At 44.6% G+C, this 17,457-nt stretch overlaps 1 protein-coding gene and 1 pseudogene across 1 annotated transcript; both read left to right on the plus strand.

The window, feature by feature from the left end:
• The first annotated feature begins 765 nt into the window (after nt 1–765).
• On the plus strand, nt 766–1,250 carry LOC128588664 (translation machinery-associated protein 7-like). Its single transcript, XM_053595540.1, has one exon. It carries the CDS (start codon nt 800–802, stop codon nt 989–991), a length of 192 nt encoding a protein of 63 aa, XP_053451515.1. The 5' UTR covers nt 766–799; the 3' UTR covers nt 992–1,250.
• Nucleotides 1,251–7,745: 6,495 nt separating this feature from the next.
• LOC128590494 (U5 small nuclear ribonucleoprotein 40 kDa protein-like) lies at nt 7,746–16,802 on the plus strand (annotated as a pseudogene).
• The last annotated feature ends 655 nt before the right edge of the window (nt 16,803–17,457 follow it).

Raw genomic sequence — 17,457 nt, forward strand, 5'->3', positions numbered from 1 at the left:
AACAAAGTCACATCCTCAATGGTCACATTACAAGGGGCAGGCCCTGGGGCTGAGCATGGCCACCATTTCACATCCAGGAGAAACTCCAGGGTACAAGTGACCACAGGCATCTCTGCCCACCTGTGGTCAACACCTGACAAGCTGGAAAAGGTCCCAAACCCAGATTATCCTCCATCTCGCCCTGCTCAGAATAGTGCTGAGTGTCACAGGGCCACTGTGCTTGTGAGTAATGCTTCACTCTTCAATGAAAAAGCCATCTCACTTTGGCTTAGAAAAGAGAGCCAGACATGGGTCCGGATAGGCCCTAAATCTCCCTTGTTTCTCTGATGAACAAAATCCATTTCAGAGTCAGTTTGGAATGTGGCTTCTCTCTATCACAGAAAGTGTGTCTTCCCGGGAGCAAGCCTGTCACTGGTTCTCCAAAGAATCCTTTTGGCCAGCGATGAACTGGGCCTGGATAGACTCCCAGCTGAGCTCCTTTCCAGTCTGCTGCACCCAGAGCAGGCGCCTCCCAAGGCAGGCCTCCGCCCGACAGCGTGGAGGCTAACAGGCACCGTGATGTCCACTGGACTGCTGGCTTCTACCTTGCCCTGACTCCCGGTTTCCAGGATTCTTTCCATTATTCTCCTCTTAACATTTCTTCTGGCTCTGGGCTGTTCTGACCAACAGTTTTCTCTCTCTCTCTCTCTGTTTATTAAACAGCTTTATTGAGGTATAACTGACATAAAGTAAGCTCAGCATTTGAAAGTGTACAATATAGGTTTCCGGTGGCAGGGTCTGAAGAAGGGGCTGCAGCGCCATGTCCGGCCGTGAAGGTGGCAAGAAAAAGCCCCTGAAACAGCCTAAGAAGCAGGCCAAGGAGATGGATGAGGAAGATAAGGCGTTCAAACAGAAACAAAAAGAGCAGAAGAAACTGGAGGAACTAAAAGCGAAGGCCGCAGGGAAGGGCCCCCTCGCCACAGGTGGAATTAAGAAATCTGGCAAAAAATAAGCTGTTCCTTGTGCCTGAGATGATGGTGATTGATTCCTATTTAAACATCTATATTCCAGGCTGTGCCTGTGGCTCAACGGAGTAGGACACTGGCCCCATATGCCAGAGGTGGTGGGTTCAAACCCAGCCCTGGCCAAAAACTGCAAAATAATAATAATAATAAACAACTGTATTCCCTGTCATAACATCTTTTGCCACCTATAGGTAAAATGAAGTGTTGTTTTAGAGCCTGTTGTACATTTAAGAATAAACTTTTGTTAAAAAAAAAAAAGAAAGTGTACAATATAATAAACTTATCCATTCCCATACACCCAGGAATCTATCACCACCAGAATCAAGATAGAAAACATATCCATCACCCACAAAAGTCTCCTGTGCCCCCTAGTCAGCCCTCCCTCCTGCCCTTGTCTACCCCCATTCCTAAGAACAACTCATCTGTTGTCTGTCACTGTAGATTTGTCTGTACTTTCTAGAGTTTTATGTGAATGCAGCCCATGTACATGTTCTTAGTTTTTCTTTCTTGTCTGTCTGGTTTCACTCAGAAAAATCGAGATTTATCCATGTTGCTGTGTGTATCAATGATTCATTCCTTTTTATTGCTGAGTGGTATTCCATCATATGACTACACCACAATTTGTCCATTCATCTTTTGGTGGACATTTAAATTGTTTCCAGGTTTGGGGAAGTTATTTTCTTAAAACAGCTGGCCTAACAGACTTCAGAAAACACCTAGAGCTCTTGGTACCAAGGCATCTTGCTCTGATGGCTCCTGCCCTTCCCCCAGAGTGTGGGGAAAAGTGGCACTGCCTCTCCACACAGCCCCTCTGTTCCTCACCTCTCCTCCCCACTGCTTCCATTCCAGCAGCCTCTCCGATCACAGCTGCCCCTTGATTTAAGCCAGAAAGAGAAGGGGCCAGATGAGGACGGGGAGGAAGGGGACAGTTCAGGAGTGACACGTTTCATTTCATTTGTACCTCCCATTCTTTGCCCTCTGAGGAGAAGGCAATTCCCTGCAGAGTGGTTGGTGGCCAACAGCTTTTATAACACAGGCTTTTGGAATATGTTTTTAAGAGACCAGCGTTTATAGCAGTGCTTCTCAAACTTCGATGTAGAAGGCCATGTAAAATGCAGATTCTGATTCAGCAGGCCTGGCATGGGGCCCAAGAGTCTGCATTTCTGGCGGACTCAGATTATAAGACACCGCTGTCTTCAGACTGCACACCTCAAGGGGTCAGTCCCACATGTTTAATTGTTTATTAATTGCTTTCTAACAAGTGTTTAATCACTATCTACCAAACTCCACTCAGTACAGGCGAATGCATGGCTTCCTCTCTCCCGGAGATACCCCGCAGCTATTCTGAATTAGCCAGGGCTCCTATGGAATACCCCAAGTGTTCCTTAAAGCTAAGACTGACATTAGAGCTGGATGGTGCTATATTTTAACACGTCGGGAATAGCACCTCCTGCCCGCGAAACATCCACATCTTCCCTTGGTTCCTGGGAAATATTGAGTTCTGGAACTCTGCAAAAATGGATTATGGGATAGCCTGGGAGACCTTTTGAAAGGAAGGGAGATGGGGATATTGATGAGCAAAGGAAGAGGAACTCCTAAGTGCTGCAGGGACCCAAGGATTGAATAAGGAATCTGAGATGTGCCAGAGTTTAAAAACCTAGATTCCCAGAAAAACTCTATAAAGCAGCTTGGTCTACTTGGTCCTCTATTCCTGTAAAATGGCCATACCCTTCCTTTCACTGGCCCTCAAGAACTCCCATGTTAGAGGAATGGCTGCGTTTAAATGGGTTTATTTAACCCATTCTTTTAGCTGTATACACCGCTTTCTCAGAGTCTAACTCTGATAGAATCTTTTTTCTCTAGGGGCCAACTGTCACAGACCTGTCTAGCATGAAAATGAACTGGTAATGGTAGCTGTGGAAATCACAGATTTCTGGAGGCAACGTTTTGATAAAGTGATTTATTGAATTATGCAGGTGACTGTTTATCTCCTGCGATATTCAAGGCACTGTGGATGCAGTCCCTGCCTTCAAGAGAGGACCAGACACAAACTGATATGTCTACCTCATTTATATTCAGAAGTACAAAGGAAGTGTTTTGAGAGATCAGAATCACTGCTAGCTATTGGATACAGGAAGGCAGCCTGGAGCAGGTGCCACTTCCCGGAATGATAGGAGCTTGTTAGGGAGAGAATATTTCAGGCTGAAAGAGTGCAACAAAAGCAAAAAGGTGGGAATGCCCATTGTGTCTACAGGGAAAGTAAGTCTCCATCTTCCTGTTGGGAGGATTGGAGCAGGAGGATACGAAGGGAGGCCAGAGGCCTGCCTTGACTCTGTTAGTGCCTGAACTATACTTGGTAGCTAATTAGGGATACGGGTGTGGCAGAACCAAATAATGCTTTAAGATTGATTTGGCCTCAGTTCCCTTTGATGGATCAGAGTAGGGGGAGGCGGGCGGTAAGGAGAACAGCCAGGAGGCCAATGTATCAGTTGACAAGCCTCCACCAGGCTGAGGTTCCAGGAATAGAAAATGTAGATTAGATGAAGGAATGAAGAGAGAAGACTCCCTCCCCCCAGGATTGAATGTCTGTGTGTCTGGGGTGATGGAGAGAAGGCGGTGATCATGCTGCAGTTTTGAGTCTTTTCGGGAGAATGACTGTTCCAAACCATGAGTTTGGTTTTAGCTAAACCAAGACACTTCCGTGAAAATGTCCAGCTGGCAGTTAGAAACATTCATCTGCAGCTTTGAAAGCAAGGGCTCCTGGAAACAGACGCTTAGGTTTCCTACACTGAGATCTTTCGTTTGCTCTACAAACAAGCAAACAAAAAACATGAGACTCTGGCACTCCACGCTATAGGACTCTGGGGCTGCAAAAGGGAGACAGACAGGGGTCCTGTCTGTGCAGCTGTCAGGTCGGCAGGGAAATTAACAGATTCAGGGCTGCAGGGGGATTGTTTGCAGAGTGCATTGGGAACCCTGGGGGTGGTGGGAGCCCCTGGAGGTGGATGAGAGCCCTGCGGGGAGCAGGGCAGGGGCAGGTAGGCCTTTTTCTCATAGGCCTACCTCCCGGGAAGGCTCGCTATGCGGTAGGCACTGGACTGAGCACCGCCAAGTGCAGACTCCTGATGGCTGCGCTGCACGGTCGGCTCAGGAACGTCTGCACTCTGCACACAGGGGAAAGAAGTTAGAGAAGTAAATGAGGTAGGAGGTTGAGATGCTGCGATGCCCCTAAGGCCACAGAGGTAACAATTTCAATCGGTAGCCGTGGTCGTCAGTGTCAAAAACTAACAAAAAGTCGAGATGGGTAAGAATTTGGGATGATTGATCTGAGAACTTAGAAATCACAGTGAGCTTCGGCAGCAATTTCAGTTAAGAAGCATCAGAGAAAGTAATATTCTGATGGAAAAAGGAATGAGGGAGTTGAGAGGAAGTGGAGGAACATTGAATGTAGGTATCTTTTTTGAAAATTTTGGTGGTAAAAGGACATGTTGGTAGTTCAAGCTAAGTGCAATTTGGGATTAAAAAAAAAAATAGGAAGCCTGGGGCATGTTGGTATTCAGAGGAAGAAGGAACTATTGGAGTGGAAATGTTCAAAGAATGAGGAGCTAGTGAACAGAATAGATTCCAGTGACAGAGTGTGAAGATGTGCATGACTGCCCACTGCTCTGGCTCTGCTTAGCGTCCACCTGTGTTGTAGCCCTTGGAGAGGGAGGAGAGCCCCGGTCAGCAGCACCCCCTGGAGCCGCCCCACCCAGTCAGTGGCTTCTCTCCTGTGCTCCATTTCCCCAGGAGTGAATCAGCAGCCTAAAGCCCAGTTTTCAGGTGGTATATTTCTGTGTTGTGCCTTGTAAATACTCATGACCCGACCCAAAGATGTCTGGAAGCTGGTTCTGCTAGTCCTGAGACTGCAGAGAATGGCCTGCCATCTGATGACGGCCCCTCACATGCCGACCATGTGTCTACCTAGATTTCTACTGAACCCCAGCTTTGTTGACATCGATTTGGGATTTGGTTTGGAAATTTTTCTGGTTTTCCTATTCCCAAGAGACTTTATGTAGAAGAAACCATGTTGGCCCACAGCTATAAAACACCCTGCCTCTTTACATCAGGAAGCCAGCTCAGCGTATGTTGCCTCAGTTTCAGGGTTGACAGCAGGGTGACAAGGAGCAGAGGTGAGTGGGGTGCAGCCCTTCCTTTTGGGAAGTTGAAAGGAGAGGCAAGATTAGAGAATTCAAGCAGGTCAGCCTTGAGCTCCTCTTTCTCCAGCCAATCATCCATCCATTTATTCACTTACTCATCCTCCTAATCATTCCATTTATCTGCTCATCCAGTCAACAAAATTTGTGGAGTACCCACAATATGCCAGCCTCCAGAAACAAGAGTCAAAAACAATGAGAAAGCTGCAGGCGAGATTGAAACTAGCCCATCAGTGACTCAGAGGTCTAGACACACCTAAATTCTCTCTTGCTTTCAGCCAAAGAGTAAGAGAAAAACCTGTTTTATTCACATACCTCAGTGCCAGGGCTTCCATTTACCAATTAGGATTTCAAGCCTCTCTCCCCATTCTAGTTCTCCCCCTGGGAGCTTGGAGGAAAGCCATCATTTAGCAATTCTTGCAATAAGGCAAATGCAGGATACCAAGTCACTTAAAGACCTTTCCCAGGTCGCCAAATCTAGAGGTGGGAATGAATGCTACTTGCATAGTAATTCTTCCTATTCACCATGGCAACCAGAAACTGGGCATTTTGAAAACCAGAATCTAACATGAAGCCCTGTTCCATTAGAAGCCTCCTGAGTTACAAGAGGCTCCAAAACCTCCCACAATTTAGGAGAGTTATTTGGGAGGCTGTGGGTTTACAATCTGTGTGCACTTGGACACAGCAGGATTGCTTGAGCCCAGGAGTTCAAGGCTGCGGTGAGCTATTACGGATAGCTCTTTTGTAATCTGCTTTTTCTTTTATTTAATATGTTGTATCCATCCATTCCTCCCCAACCCTTTTTTTTGAGACGATCTTGCTCTGTCACCTAGGCTGGAGTGCAATGGCACAGTCAGAGTTCACTGTACCCTTGAACTCCTGGGCTCAGGTGATCTTTCTGTGTTCAAGTGCACACAGAATGTAAACGCATAACCTCCTGGTGAGGCGTGGTGTGTCATGCCTGTAATCCTATCACTCTGGGAGGCCAAAGTAGGTAGACTTGAGCTCAGGAGTTCAACACCAAACTGAGCGAGGGTGAGACCTTGTCTCTACTAAAAATAGAAAAACAAGATAGTTCAGTAATAAAAAACAAAACAAATAATCAGATTTTAAAATGGTCAGGACTCTGCGCCTGTGGCTCAAGTGGCTAAGGCATCAGCCACGTACACCTGAGCTGGTGGGTTCAAATCCAGCCTGGGCCCGCCAAACAACACTGATGGCTGCAACCAAAAAATACCCAGGCATTGTAGTGGGCACCAGTAGTCCCAGCTACTTGGGAGGCAGAGGCAGGAGAATCGCTTGAACCAAGGAGTTGGACGTTGGTGTGAGTTGTGATGCCATGGCCCTCTACCCAGGGCGACAGCTTGAAAAAAGAAAAAAAAAAAGTCAGAAAATCTGAATAGACATTTGTCAAAAGAAGACATACAAATGGCCAACAGATATATGAAAAAATGCTCTGCATCAGTAATTACCAGTGAAATACAAATCAAAACCATGGTGAAAGCTCATCTCACCCCAGTTAGAATGGCTATCAAAAAGACGAAAAGAGGGCAGTGCCCGTAGCTCAGTGAGTAGGGCGCTGGCCATGTATACCAAGGCAGGTGGTTCGAACCTGGCCAGGGCCAGCTAAAACAATAAAAACTGCAACAACAACAAAAAAATATAGCTGGGCATTTTGCCGGGCGCCTGTAGTCCCAGCTACTTAGGAGGCTGAGGCAAGAGAATTGCTTAAACCCAAGAGTTTGAGGTTGCTGTGAGCTGTGACACCATGGTACTCTACCCAGGATGACAGCTTGAGACTGTCCCAAAAAAAGAAAAAAGTAACAAACGGTGGCAAGGATGTGAATAAAGGAGAACTCTTCTACATTGTTGATGGGAATGTAAACTAGTATAGCCATTATGGAAAACAATATGGAAATTCCTCAAAACACTAAAAATAGAATTACCATATGACCCATCAATCCTACTACTGAGTATACATGCAAAAGTCTGCCTGCCCATGTTTACTGCAGCACTATTCACAATAGCAAAGATTTAGAAACAACCTAAGCATCCATCAACAGATGAATGGGTAAAGAAAATGTGGCATACTTAAACCATAGAATATTATACAACCATAAAAAAGAATGTGTTGTCCCCAGATCTTGAAATCCCCCACAAAGACCACCAAGGAGCCGAGTCCGATGCAAAAACAAAAGGGCCATTTATTGCCAGTTCGAACTTGGGCTCCCGGGGTCTCCACTACAATGGATCTGAGCCAGGAGCCCCGAGCTCTGGAGCAGGGGGTTCTTATGGTCCTGCGCAGTGAGTGAGTGTGCACAGCTTGAAACAAAGGGAGTGCTTCTGGATTGGTCAGGTGGGGAGGTCCCTGATTGGTGGGCAGTTGTCTCATGATTTCGGGGAATTGCCTGGGCTTGCCTGGGATTGCCTGGAAAGTGAAACTTACTGAGTGAAATAGCGGGGTGGGTGGGGGGGGAGCGAAACTTAAATCCTAAGATGGCGCTGTTCTGGTTCTTTCAAATGAAAACCTGACATTTGTAGCAACATGGGTGAGTCTGGAGGATGATACCTAAAAAGAAATAAGCGAGGCAGGGAAAGACAAATACTGTGTGATCTCACTCATGTGTGGATTCTAAAAAAGTTGATCTCATAGAAGTAGAGAGCAGAATAGTAGTTAGCAGAGAGTGGGAGGAGGAGGAGGGAATGGGACAGAGAGATGTTTGTCTGTGGGTTCAAGTTACAATTAGGAAGGAGGAATAAGTTCTATTGAGAAAGGATACTCAAGAAGGGTGAGGTCTAGGAGACCAGGTCTTCTTAAGGAGACTACAAGGATACACTTGCAGGGTTCTCTCCATGGTGATTCAGTTCTTGAGAATTTGTAAACTTAACTTCCGGGAACTTGGAAATTTCCACTTCTGTGAAATCCTGTAATTCCATGGGGGCTGGAATAGCATCTCCTGCTTGATTCAAACTGGCCAATGAGAAGAGTGCCTATGGGTTGGAAGTTTTTTGACCTTCGATAAAAAGGGAAAAACCAAGCCAGTCAGTCGGAGAGCGCAGCCATTTGAAATTCTTCTATGCCGTAAGCTCCCGGCCACTGAATAAAGCCCTTCCTCTTATAAACATAGTATTTGGGTGCTCTTTCTCTCCATTGGGCCTCATCTTCCTGCAACGCTATTGTCCCATTACTTAGTAGCAAGATAATAGTAAACACTAATGGATTATATATTTCAAAATCCTTACAAGAGAGGATTCTAAATGTTCTTACGACAAAGACATAATAAATGTCTGAGGTGACAGATATACTACTCACCCTAAGATCTGATTTTTAGATATAATATACATGTATCAAAACATCACATTGTACCCCATAAGTATGTGCAATTATGTGCTAATAAAAAATAAAATAAAGGAGCTTGTTGTTGCCTTTTAGTATTGTTTATGGAGGTTTGTAAAATATATACAGACATTTTTACTTTTTACTTGGTCAAATTCATTGATCTTTCCCCTATGTTCTGTTTTTAATGCCATGCTTAGAAAGATTTCCCTACCACAGAACAAGGTTAATACTCATTTTTATTTTGAGTCCTTTCCAAACCATGTCATTTAATGACTTTCTGATCAAGTAAGGAAAACTGCAGAAAATCAGAACAACTTATCCAATGACTTGATTGATTGCCCAGCTCAATATCTACTTTTCTGCCATTTAAAAAAATGTTCCCCTTGGGGAAAGACAGGACTCGATGCTGTTCTGTGGGTCTCCCGGGAGCAGCCTATCATTCTGACTCAGGGACTTGCATTCCTTACATCTTCCTGAGGCTTAATTTCCTGTCTCAGAGGCGGCCTGATGGAGTCAAGATGATTGCTTTGCTGCTGTTGATGGGAGCTGTGGATTTACAATCTGTGTGCACTTGGGCCACTTTTCTTTTCTCTCTAGGCTTCTCCAAAGTATATCTCTAGGCAAAACAACACCTAGAGCTTTCAAAGACATTGAGAAATTGGTTCAAGGACTTCTGAATTTCCTTTCTTTAAAAAAGATAATTGCTTTTATATAAGTTTTCTCAGCTTTGTCCCTGCAGGAACAACCCCACCCAGGGAACCACCCTCCCCTCTCCCGGGGAATCCTAAGGCAATGAGGCTGTTTCCTCCTGGAGTTCTTGCTGAGAGACTGGAAGACTCAGGATATACAGCTGCATTCTGTATATCAGCAGCCACTGAAGTACAACAAAGATAATTTAAATGATGAGCAGCACAGAGTATCTTTCTAAACAAACTTTACCAGGTGGGGAATGAAGGAGATTCATCTTAAATACTCTTGGCAAGAAGCTGACTTTTGAGCAATGTGAAGAGCTTCTGAATTCCCTATTCTTTCAATATTCTCTCTCCCCATTTTCAGGAAAAGTAAAGAAAAATGTTTTCTTGGCATAATTTATCTTCATCACATAAATACAATATTTTTTCCTATTAAAATTACTACCAATGGTTTGGTGCCAGCCACATACACCTGAGCTGGCGGGTTCAAATCCAGCCCGGGCCTGACAAACAATAATGACAACTACAACCAAAAAATGGCCGGACGTTGTGGTGGGCGCCTATCATCCCAGCTACTTGGGAGGCAGAGGCAGGAGAATCGCCCAAGAATTGGAGGTTGCTGTGAGCTGTGATGCCACAGCACTCTACCCAGGGCGACAGCTTGAGGCTCTGTCTCAAAAAAAATAAAATTACTACCAAGCTTCTTTAAGAGAGTACTCCTTCAGAGGTGTTTTCTCTTTACACTATGACAAAGGTGATGGGAGCTTTTGCTAAGGAAGGGGAGAGGGACCAGGCCCTCCCAATCCCTTGAATTCTTAGGAAACAACATTATCGTGTTAATACCACAATTTTCTTCCTCTCACTCCCTGTAATTCCACTATCAGGAAGATGCAGGCCTGCCAATGTATTGCAACCCTGATGTAAGAACTAGTTGTGAACCTGAAGTTAGTTAGCAGCAATCTGCCTGTTCCTTCTCCTGAACCAAAAGGATTTCTAACTTAGAAAGATGGAAATGACTATGAAATATGAACCTTCAATCATTTTCAATTTCTTCCTCTTTCTATTCTTTCTAACATAAACATACTTAAAACAGTCTTTAGCTAAGGAGCGAAGGATTGCTGAGAGAAAAAGAACATTAAAGTAGAAAAGAGAAATTCTAAGAACCTCAGAACATCATAATATATAGCCAATAAGCAATAGCCTTTAAAAAATATACTTTCTTTTTTGGAAAGTTTTAGGTTTATAAAATTATTGTGACGATAGCAAGAGAATTCCGAAATGCTCAGTTTCTCCTGTTATTAATATCTTACATTAGTGCGGTACATTTTTTCACAATGAAAGAACCAACATTGAGACCTCATTATTAACTCAAGTCCATATATTAATCACATTTTCTTAGTTCTTACTTTTTCCGTCCCAGGATCCAACCCAGGATACATTACACTTATTGTTACAACTCGTTAGGTTCCTTGTGGCTATGACTGTTCTTAGACTTGACGCATTTTTGAGGATCTTGACACTTTGAGGAGAACTGGTTAGGTATTTTGGATTAGGTTTGTTTGATGCTTTTCTGATAGACTGGGTTAATCTGTTTTTAGGAGGAAGATCATAGTGGTAAAAGGTCATTTTCATCACATCATATCAAGGGCAATACTGTTTTAACCACTGCTGATATTAACCTTTATCACTGGCTTAAGCTAGTATTTGTCAGATTTCTCCACTGTGGAGCTGCTCTTTCTTTTCTCTCCCTTTCCATTATACTTTGGAAGGAGGTCACTATGCTCAGCCCACACCTAAGAACTGGAGATTGATGCTCTACTTCCTAAGGATGAGCATCTACATTAATTACTTGGAGTTCTGCATGCGAGAGATTTGTTTCTTCTCCTCCCTTTATTTATGTCAGTATTGACTCACGGATATTCATTATACACTTTAGGTTATAATCCAATACTTTTTTTTTTTGAGACAGAGCCTCAAGCTGTCGCCCTGGGTAGAGTGCTGTGGCATCACAGCTCACAGTAACCTCCAACTCCTGGGCTCAAGCGATTCTCCTGACTCCACCTCCCAAGTAACTGGGACTACTGGCACCCACCACAACGCCTGGCTATTTTTTGGTTGCAGCCATCATTGTTGTTTGGCGGGCCCAAACTGGATTTGAACCCGCCAGCTCAGGTGTACGTGGCTGGCACCTTAGCCGCTTGAGCCACAGGTGCAGAGCCTATAATCCAATACTTTTTTAACCTATAGCTTTTTAAACTTCTTGGTTTAATGATTTAAAACACATACATGAGAATTCAAAATGATATAATGAGTCCTCATGTAACCATCACTCAGCCCCAATAACCATTAAGCTGTGGGCACTTCTGCTCCCCAAATATCGTATCCCTTCATCTCTAAATCTTTCTTTTTTTTTTTTTTAAGACAGAGTCTCACTATGTCACCCTTGGTAGAGTGCCATGGCATCACAGCTCACAGCAACCTCAGATTCTTGGGCTCAAGCTATTCTCTTGCCTCAGCCTCCCAAGTAGCTGGGACTACAGGTGCCTGCCACAACGCCCAGCTATATTTTGTTGCAGCTGTCATTGTTGGTTAGCTGGCCCAGGCCAGGTTCGAACCTGCCAACTTTGGTGTATGTGGCTGGCACTATAACCACTGTGCACAGGCACTGAGCCCCTAAATATTTCCATATGCATCTCTAAAAGACAATTATAAAAGAATATAATGACCACAGTGAAACAATTAACAATAAATCCTTAAAAGCAAATATTCAGTCAACATTTATATTTAAAAGTATTCTTTTAGCTGGGCATCCTGTAATCCTAGCAGTTTGGGAGGCTGAGGCAAGTAGATTGCTTGAGCTCAGGAATTCAAGACCAGTCTGAGTAAGAGCAAGATCCTATCTCTATTAAAAATAGAAAAATCTGGGCGGCGCCTGTGGCTCAAGGAGTAGGGCGCCAGTCCCATATGCCAGAGGTGGCGGGTTCAAACCTAGCCCTGGCCAAAATAAAAAAAAAAAAAAGAAAAATCAGCTAAGCATTAGGGTGGGCACCTATAGTCCCAGTTACTTTGGAGGCTGAGGCAGGAGGATCTCTTGAGCCCAACCAAGAGTTTGAGGTTGCTGAGAGCTATAATGACACCATGGCACTCTACCCAGGGCAACAGAATGAGACTCAGTCTCAAAAAAAGAGAAAGAAAAAAAATGTTCTTTTCCAAATATCAGCTCTTTTTTTCCCTTTTTTTTTTTTAAGACGGTCTTACTTTATGCCCTGGGTAGAGTGCTATGGCATCATAGCTCACAGCAACCCCAAACTCTTGAGCTTGAGCAATCCTCTTGCCTCAGCCTCCAGAGTAACTGGGACCTACAGGCTCTCACCTCAACGCATGGTTAGTTTTTTATTTTTATTTTTTAAATTTTTTTAGAGACAGAGTCTCACTATGCCACCCTTGGTAGAGTGTCATGGCGTCACAGCAACCTGAAATTCTTGGGCTTAGGTGATTCTCTTGCCTCAGCCTCCCAAGTAGCTGGGACTACAGGCACCTGCCACAACGCCCAGCTATTTTTTGTTGCAGTTGTCATTGTTGTTTAGCTGGCCCAGGCCGGGTTTGAACCCACCAGCCTCGGTGTATGTGGCTGGCGCTGTAACCACTGTGCTATGGGCACTGAGCCAGTTTTTCTATTTAGTAGAGACTAGGTCTTGCTCTTGCTAAGGCTGGTCTTGAACTGAGCTCAAGCAATCCACCAGCCTCGGCCTCCCAGAATGCTAGGATTACAGGCGGTGAGCCACCACACCTTGCTAGTATCCACTCATTTTTTTTTGTTTTGTTTTGTTTTGTTTTGTAGAGACAGAGTCTCACTTTATCACCCTTGGTAGAGTGCCATGGTGTAACACAGCTCACAGCAACCTCCAACTCCTGGGCTTAGGTGATTCCCCTAAGTCTCCCTCAGCCTCAGTCTCCCGAGTAGCTGGGACTACAGGCACCCACCACAATGCCCGGCTATTGTTTTGTTGCAGTTTGGCCAGGGCTGGGTTTGAACCTGCCACCCTTGGTATATGGGGTTGGCGCCCTACCCACTGAGCCACAGGTGCCGCCCAGTATCAGCTCATTTTTAACAATGAACCCCTTGTTGAAAGAAGCGTGGTTTTAGAAACCCTGAAGGACAGCAACTACAATGAGAAAATAGAAGACCAGGCAGATAAATCCCAAAGGGGTTTAGGCTGTGAGCTACAAAAACAGCCCTCTCCGACCCCTGATGATATGCCATATAGGGACACGCCAGTAGGAGAAACACATAAAGTATGATTAGAATACTTGAATTTTAAACTCCCCAGTGTAGGAATTCCTCAAGTTCCGACAATGGTGATCCTACTTTGTTGGAATAGTTAACATGGGAATAATTTAAAAGTAAATACCCTTTTTTTGTTTAAAATGATTACAGAATTACATTCACAAAAATTACAACTTCTTAGAAAATGTATTTAAACAATTAAGCAAATTCATACAGAGCTTTGAGTTCTAGATGCTAGAGAACTTACATTCCCATCAACCAAATTACTTTAAATAAATTATGGAGTGTGTGTCTCAGTGTGTTTAGGATGCTGTAAGAAAATACCATAGACTGGGTGGCAGAGGCACAATAGATATTGAGTTGTCACAGTTTAATATGAGCATGCCATGGGGTCAGGCTCTGGTGAGGGTCTTGTGAGTAGAGACTGCTGACTGCCTGCTGCATCCTCAGATCTCTTTGTAAGGGGGCTAATCCTTGTGTGAAGGCTCCTCCCTCATGACCTAATCATTCTCAAAGGCCCCACCTCTCAATACCTCACCTTCAGTGGTAGGTTCCAACTATGAATTCAGGTCATAACATTCAGAGCACAGCAGTATGTTAAGGAAAGAAAGTAAGGAAGATGTGGTGGGTGGGTGCCTTTTTGAACAGGGTGGTCAGGGAAACACCCTAAGAGTACACCATGTTGGAAATCTGGGGGAAGAGTCTGCAGCAGGGAACCATAGAGTGCCCTCGCCAGGCAGCCTGCACAGCAGAGTCTAATCTTAAATTTGGGGTTCTCAAACCAGACAAGTATCCCTTACAGATCCCATTTCATTTCTTTATAGTGTTTATCACTATATGAACTTGCCTTGTTCTGTAATTTGTTTTTATCTTCACTGTAATGTTAGATTCATTGGAGAAAGAACTTTATTATTCTTATTCACACTGCACCACTGTATCCCAGCATCTGGAACAGTGCTACAGCAGTAGTCGCTCAATAAATACGTGTTGGCAATGTAAGAACAAATTGGCAAAATGATGGTTTAACTCAAGAACAGGTGCAGGGCCCTGTACCCTGTCCTCTCTTGCACTGGTCAGATCTCCCACTGGAGCTGCAGCCTCTCAGGAGGATGGGACTTTCAAAGAAAGCAAAGGGAGAGGATAATACAACATCTGTGGAGGAGATGACTGGGTGGGCAGAGAGGAGGATAAAAGAGAAAAACTCTTCTGCTTTTCACATCATTCTACATAAACAGAATTTAGGCCCCATCCATTCCCACTGTGAACCTTCCTACGAATGTGTGTATGGAGGGCAGGAAAATTGCTACTGGGTATTCTTTGATTTTGGTAGCAGCCCTCTTTTATCAGAAAAGGAATTGAAAGGGGAAAATGTTAAAATACCCTTGCAATTGAAGACCCTTCACTAGGTTCCCCAGTGGGCTTTACAATCTGTTGCAATTAATCTTTTAAATTTAGGCATAATTCAATACTGATTTTATTTTATTAGATCAAGTAGCAGGCTTGATTTAAAAGGAGACTTTGCAGTTTGCCACAGCAGATAGAACAGCAGAAGCTCAAGGGCCCAGAGTTGCCACTGGTCCCAGTCAAGCAGCAGTGGCATGAGTTGCTGTTGGGAGTGGTGGGGTCGGGTTGGGGAGCACAGTAGCAGCAGGTGACTCCGGGAGCTTTACTGCAAGCAGGGCCTTCAAGGTGTTCCTCCCTTCAAGCCCCAATTGTGCTGCTCTCAGGACATGAAGGGGAAGTATACTGCTGCAAGTTTCACCCCGATGGATCCACCTTAGCATCTGCAGGATTTGACTGACTGATATTGTTGTGCAATGTCTGTGATAACTATGCCACATTGAAGGGACACGGTGGAGCTGTGATGGAGCTGCATTATAACACAGATGGGAGTGTGCTCTTCTCACTATCCACAGATAAAACTGTGGCAGTGTGGGATAGTGAAACAGGTGAGAGGGTTAAAAAGCTAAAGGGACATACTTCCTTCGTGAATTCCTGTTAACCAGCCAGGAGGGGCCCCCAGCTTGTCTGCACTGGCGGTGAAGATGAAACAGTTAAGCTTTGGGGCATCTGGAAGAAAGCAGTCATCCAGACATTTCAGAACACATACTGGGAGTTAGCTGTGACCTTCAGTGATACAAGTGATCAGATTATTTCTGGTGAAATAGACAACAAGATCAAGGTCTGGCACCTGCGCCCAAACCAGCTGTCTTACACCATGAGAGGCCATGCAGATTCATGACTGGCCTGAGGTTAAGTTCCGAAGGCTCTTATCTCTTGTCCAATGCAATGGACAATACAGTTCATGTCTGGGATGTCCGGCCATTTGCCCCCAAAGAGAGGTGTGTGAAGATATTTCTTTTTCTTTTTTATTTATTTATTTATTTATTTATTTTGGTAGAGACAGAGTCTCAGTGTACCGCCCTCGGGTAGAGTGCTGTGGCGTCACACGGCTCATAGCAACCTCTAACTCTTGGGCTTATGCGATTCTCTTGCCTCAGCCTCCCGATTCTTTTTCTTTCTTTCTTTTTTTTTTTTTTTTTTGTAGAGACAGAGTCTCACTTTATGGCCCTTAGTAGAGTGCTGTGGCCTCACACAGCTCACAGCAACCTCCAACTCCTGGGCTTAAGCGATTCTCTTGCCTCAGCCTCCCGAGTAGCTGGGACTACAGGCGCCCGCCACAACGCCTGGCTATTTTTTGGTTGCAGTTCAGTCAGGGCCGGGTTTGAACCGGCCACCCTCGGTATATGGGGCTGGCGCCTTACCGACTGAGCCACAGGCGCCACCCTCTTTTTCTTTTTTAAATTGAGGCAGAGTCTCACTTTGTCCCCCTCGGTAGAAACTGCAAACTCTTGGGCTCAAGCAATTCTCTTGCCTCAGCCTCCCGAGTGGCTGGGACTACAGGTGCCCGCCACAACACCCGGCTATTTGTTTTGTTTCTATAGCAGGTCCGGGCTGGGTTCAAACTCACCAGTCTAGCACATATAGCTGGTACCCTAACCACTGAGCAACGGGCACCCAGCCAAGTATGAAGATATTTCCAGGTAATGTGCACAACTTTGAAAAGAATCTTCAGGTGATCCCTGGTCACCTGATGGAAGCAAAATAGCCGCTGGCTCAGCTGACAGGTTTGTGTATGTTTGGGATACCTCCAGCAGGAGGATACTGTACAAGCTGCCTGGCCATGCCGGCTCCATCAATGAAGCAGCATTGCACCCCAAGGAGCTGATCATTCTCTCAGCATCCAGTGACAGGAGACTGTATATGGGTGGTACTCAGTGAAGATAGGAGTGGAAAACTACAAGGCTGCTTGACGTAGAGACCTCCAACTGCATAAGTGGTGTCAAATGTTGCCCAAGTTAGCATCCTCCCTTGAGATAACCAGATGACCATCACTAGCAGACACAGGAGGCAGTGGCCATATTCCAAAAACCATTTCTATCCCATTTCATCAGCATGATTAAAGCAAGCTTCCAGTGGCCTCTAAAAACCACCTGCTGCATTTCAGGGACTATTTTTTTTAATATATTTTCTTCGAAGGGACAAATATTGATTGGTTTGTAGTTTCCTGTTTTCTAATCCAGGCTGAAGACAGCTATGACATATTTGTTGGTTGGTTTTTTTTTTTTTTTATTCAGAACCTGACTTGTATGATATGTTTTTTCCATGTTTCTCTGAGTCATTTTGTATTATAAGCCAAATAGTGCCTTTAAAAATAAATAAATAGAGACTTACATTGACCTCCCTTGAGTGTTGGTGATCTGGCAGAACACAGTGGCATTCAGGGCCATATTATTCAGAACTTTCAGCAGACAGGCCTATTCAGGTGCCAAGAACAAAAGAAAAAGAAAACAACAGGGTTGGAGATCAAATAAAAATGATAATCCCAGACCTTAGAAATCAGAGTTGAATACATGCCACGGGCCCAGCACTCTTG

The sequence above is a fragment of the Nycticebus coucang genome, chromosome 1 (assembly GCF_027406575.1).
Source record: "Nycticebus coucang isolate mNycCou1 chromosome 1, mNycCou1.pri, whole genome shotgun sequence".
In the NCBI taxonomy this organism is placed as follows: domain Eukaryota; kingdom Metazoa; phylum Chordata; class Mammalia; order Primates; family Lorisidae; genus Nycticebus; species Nycticebus coucang.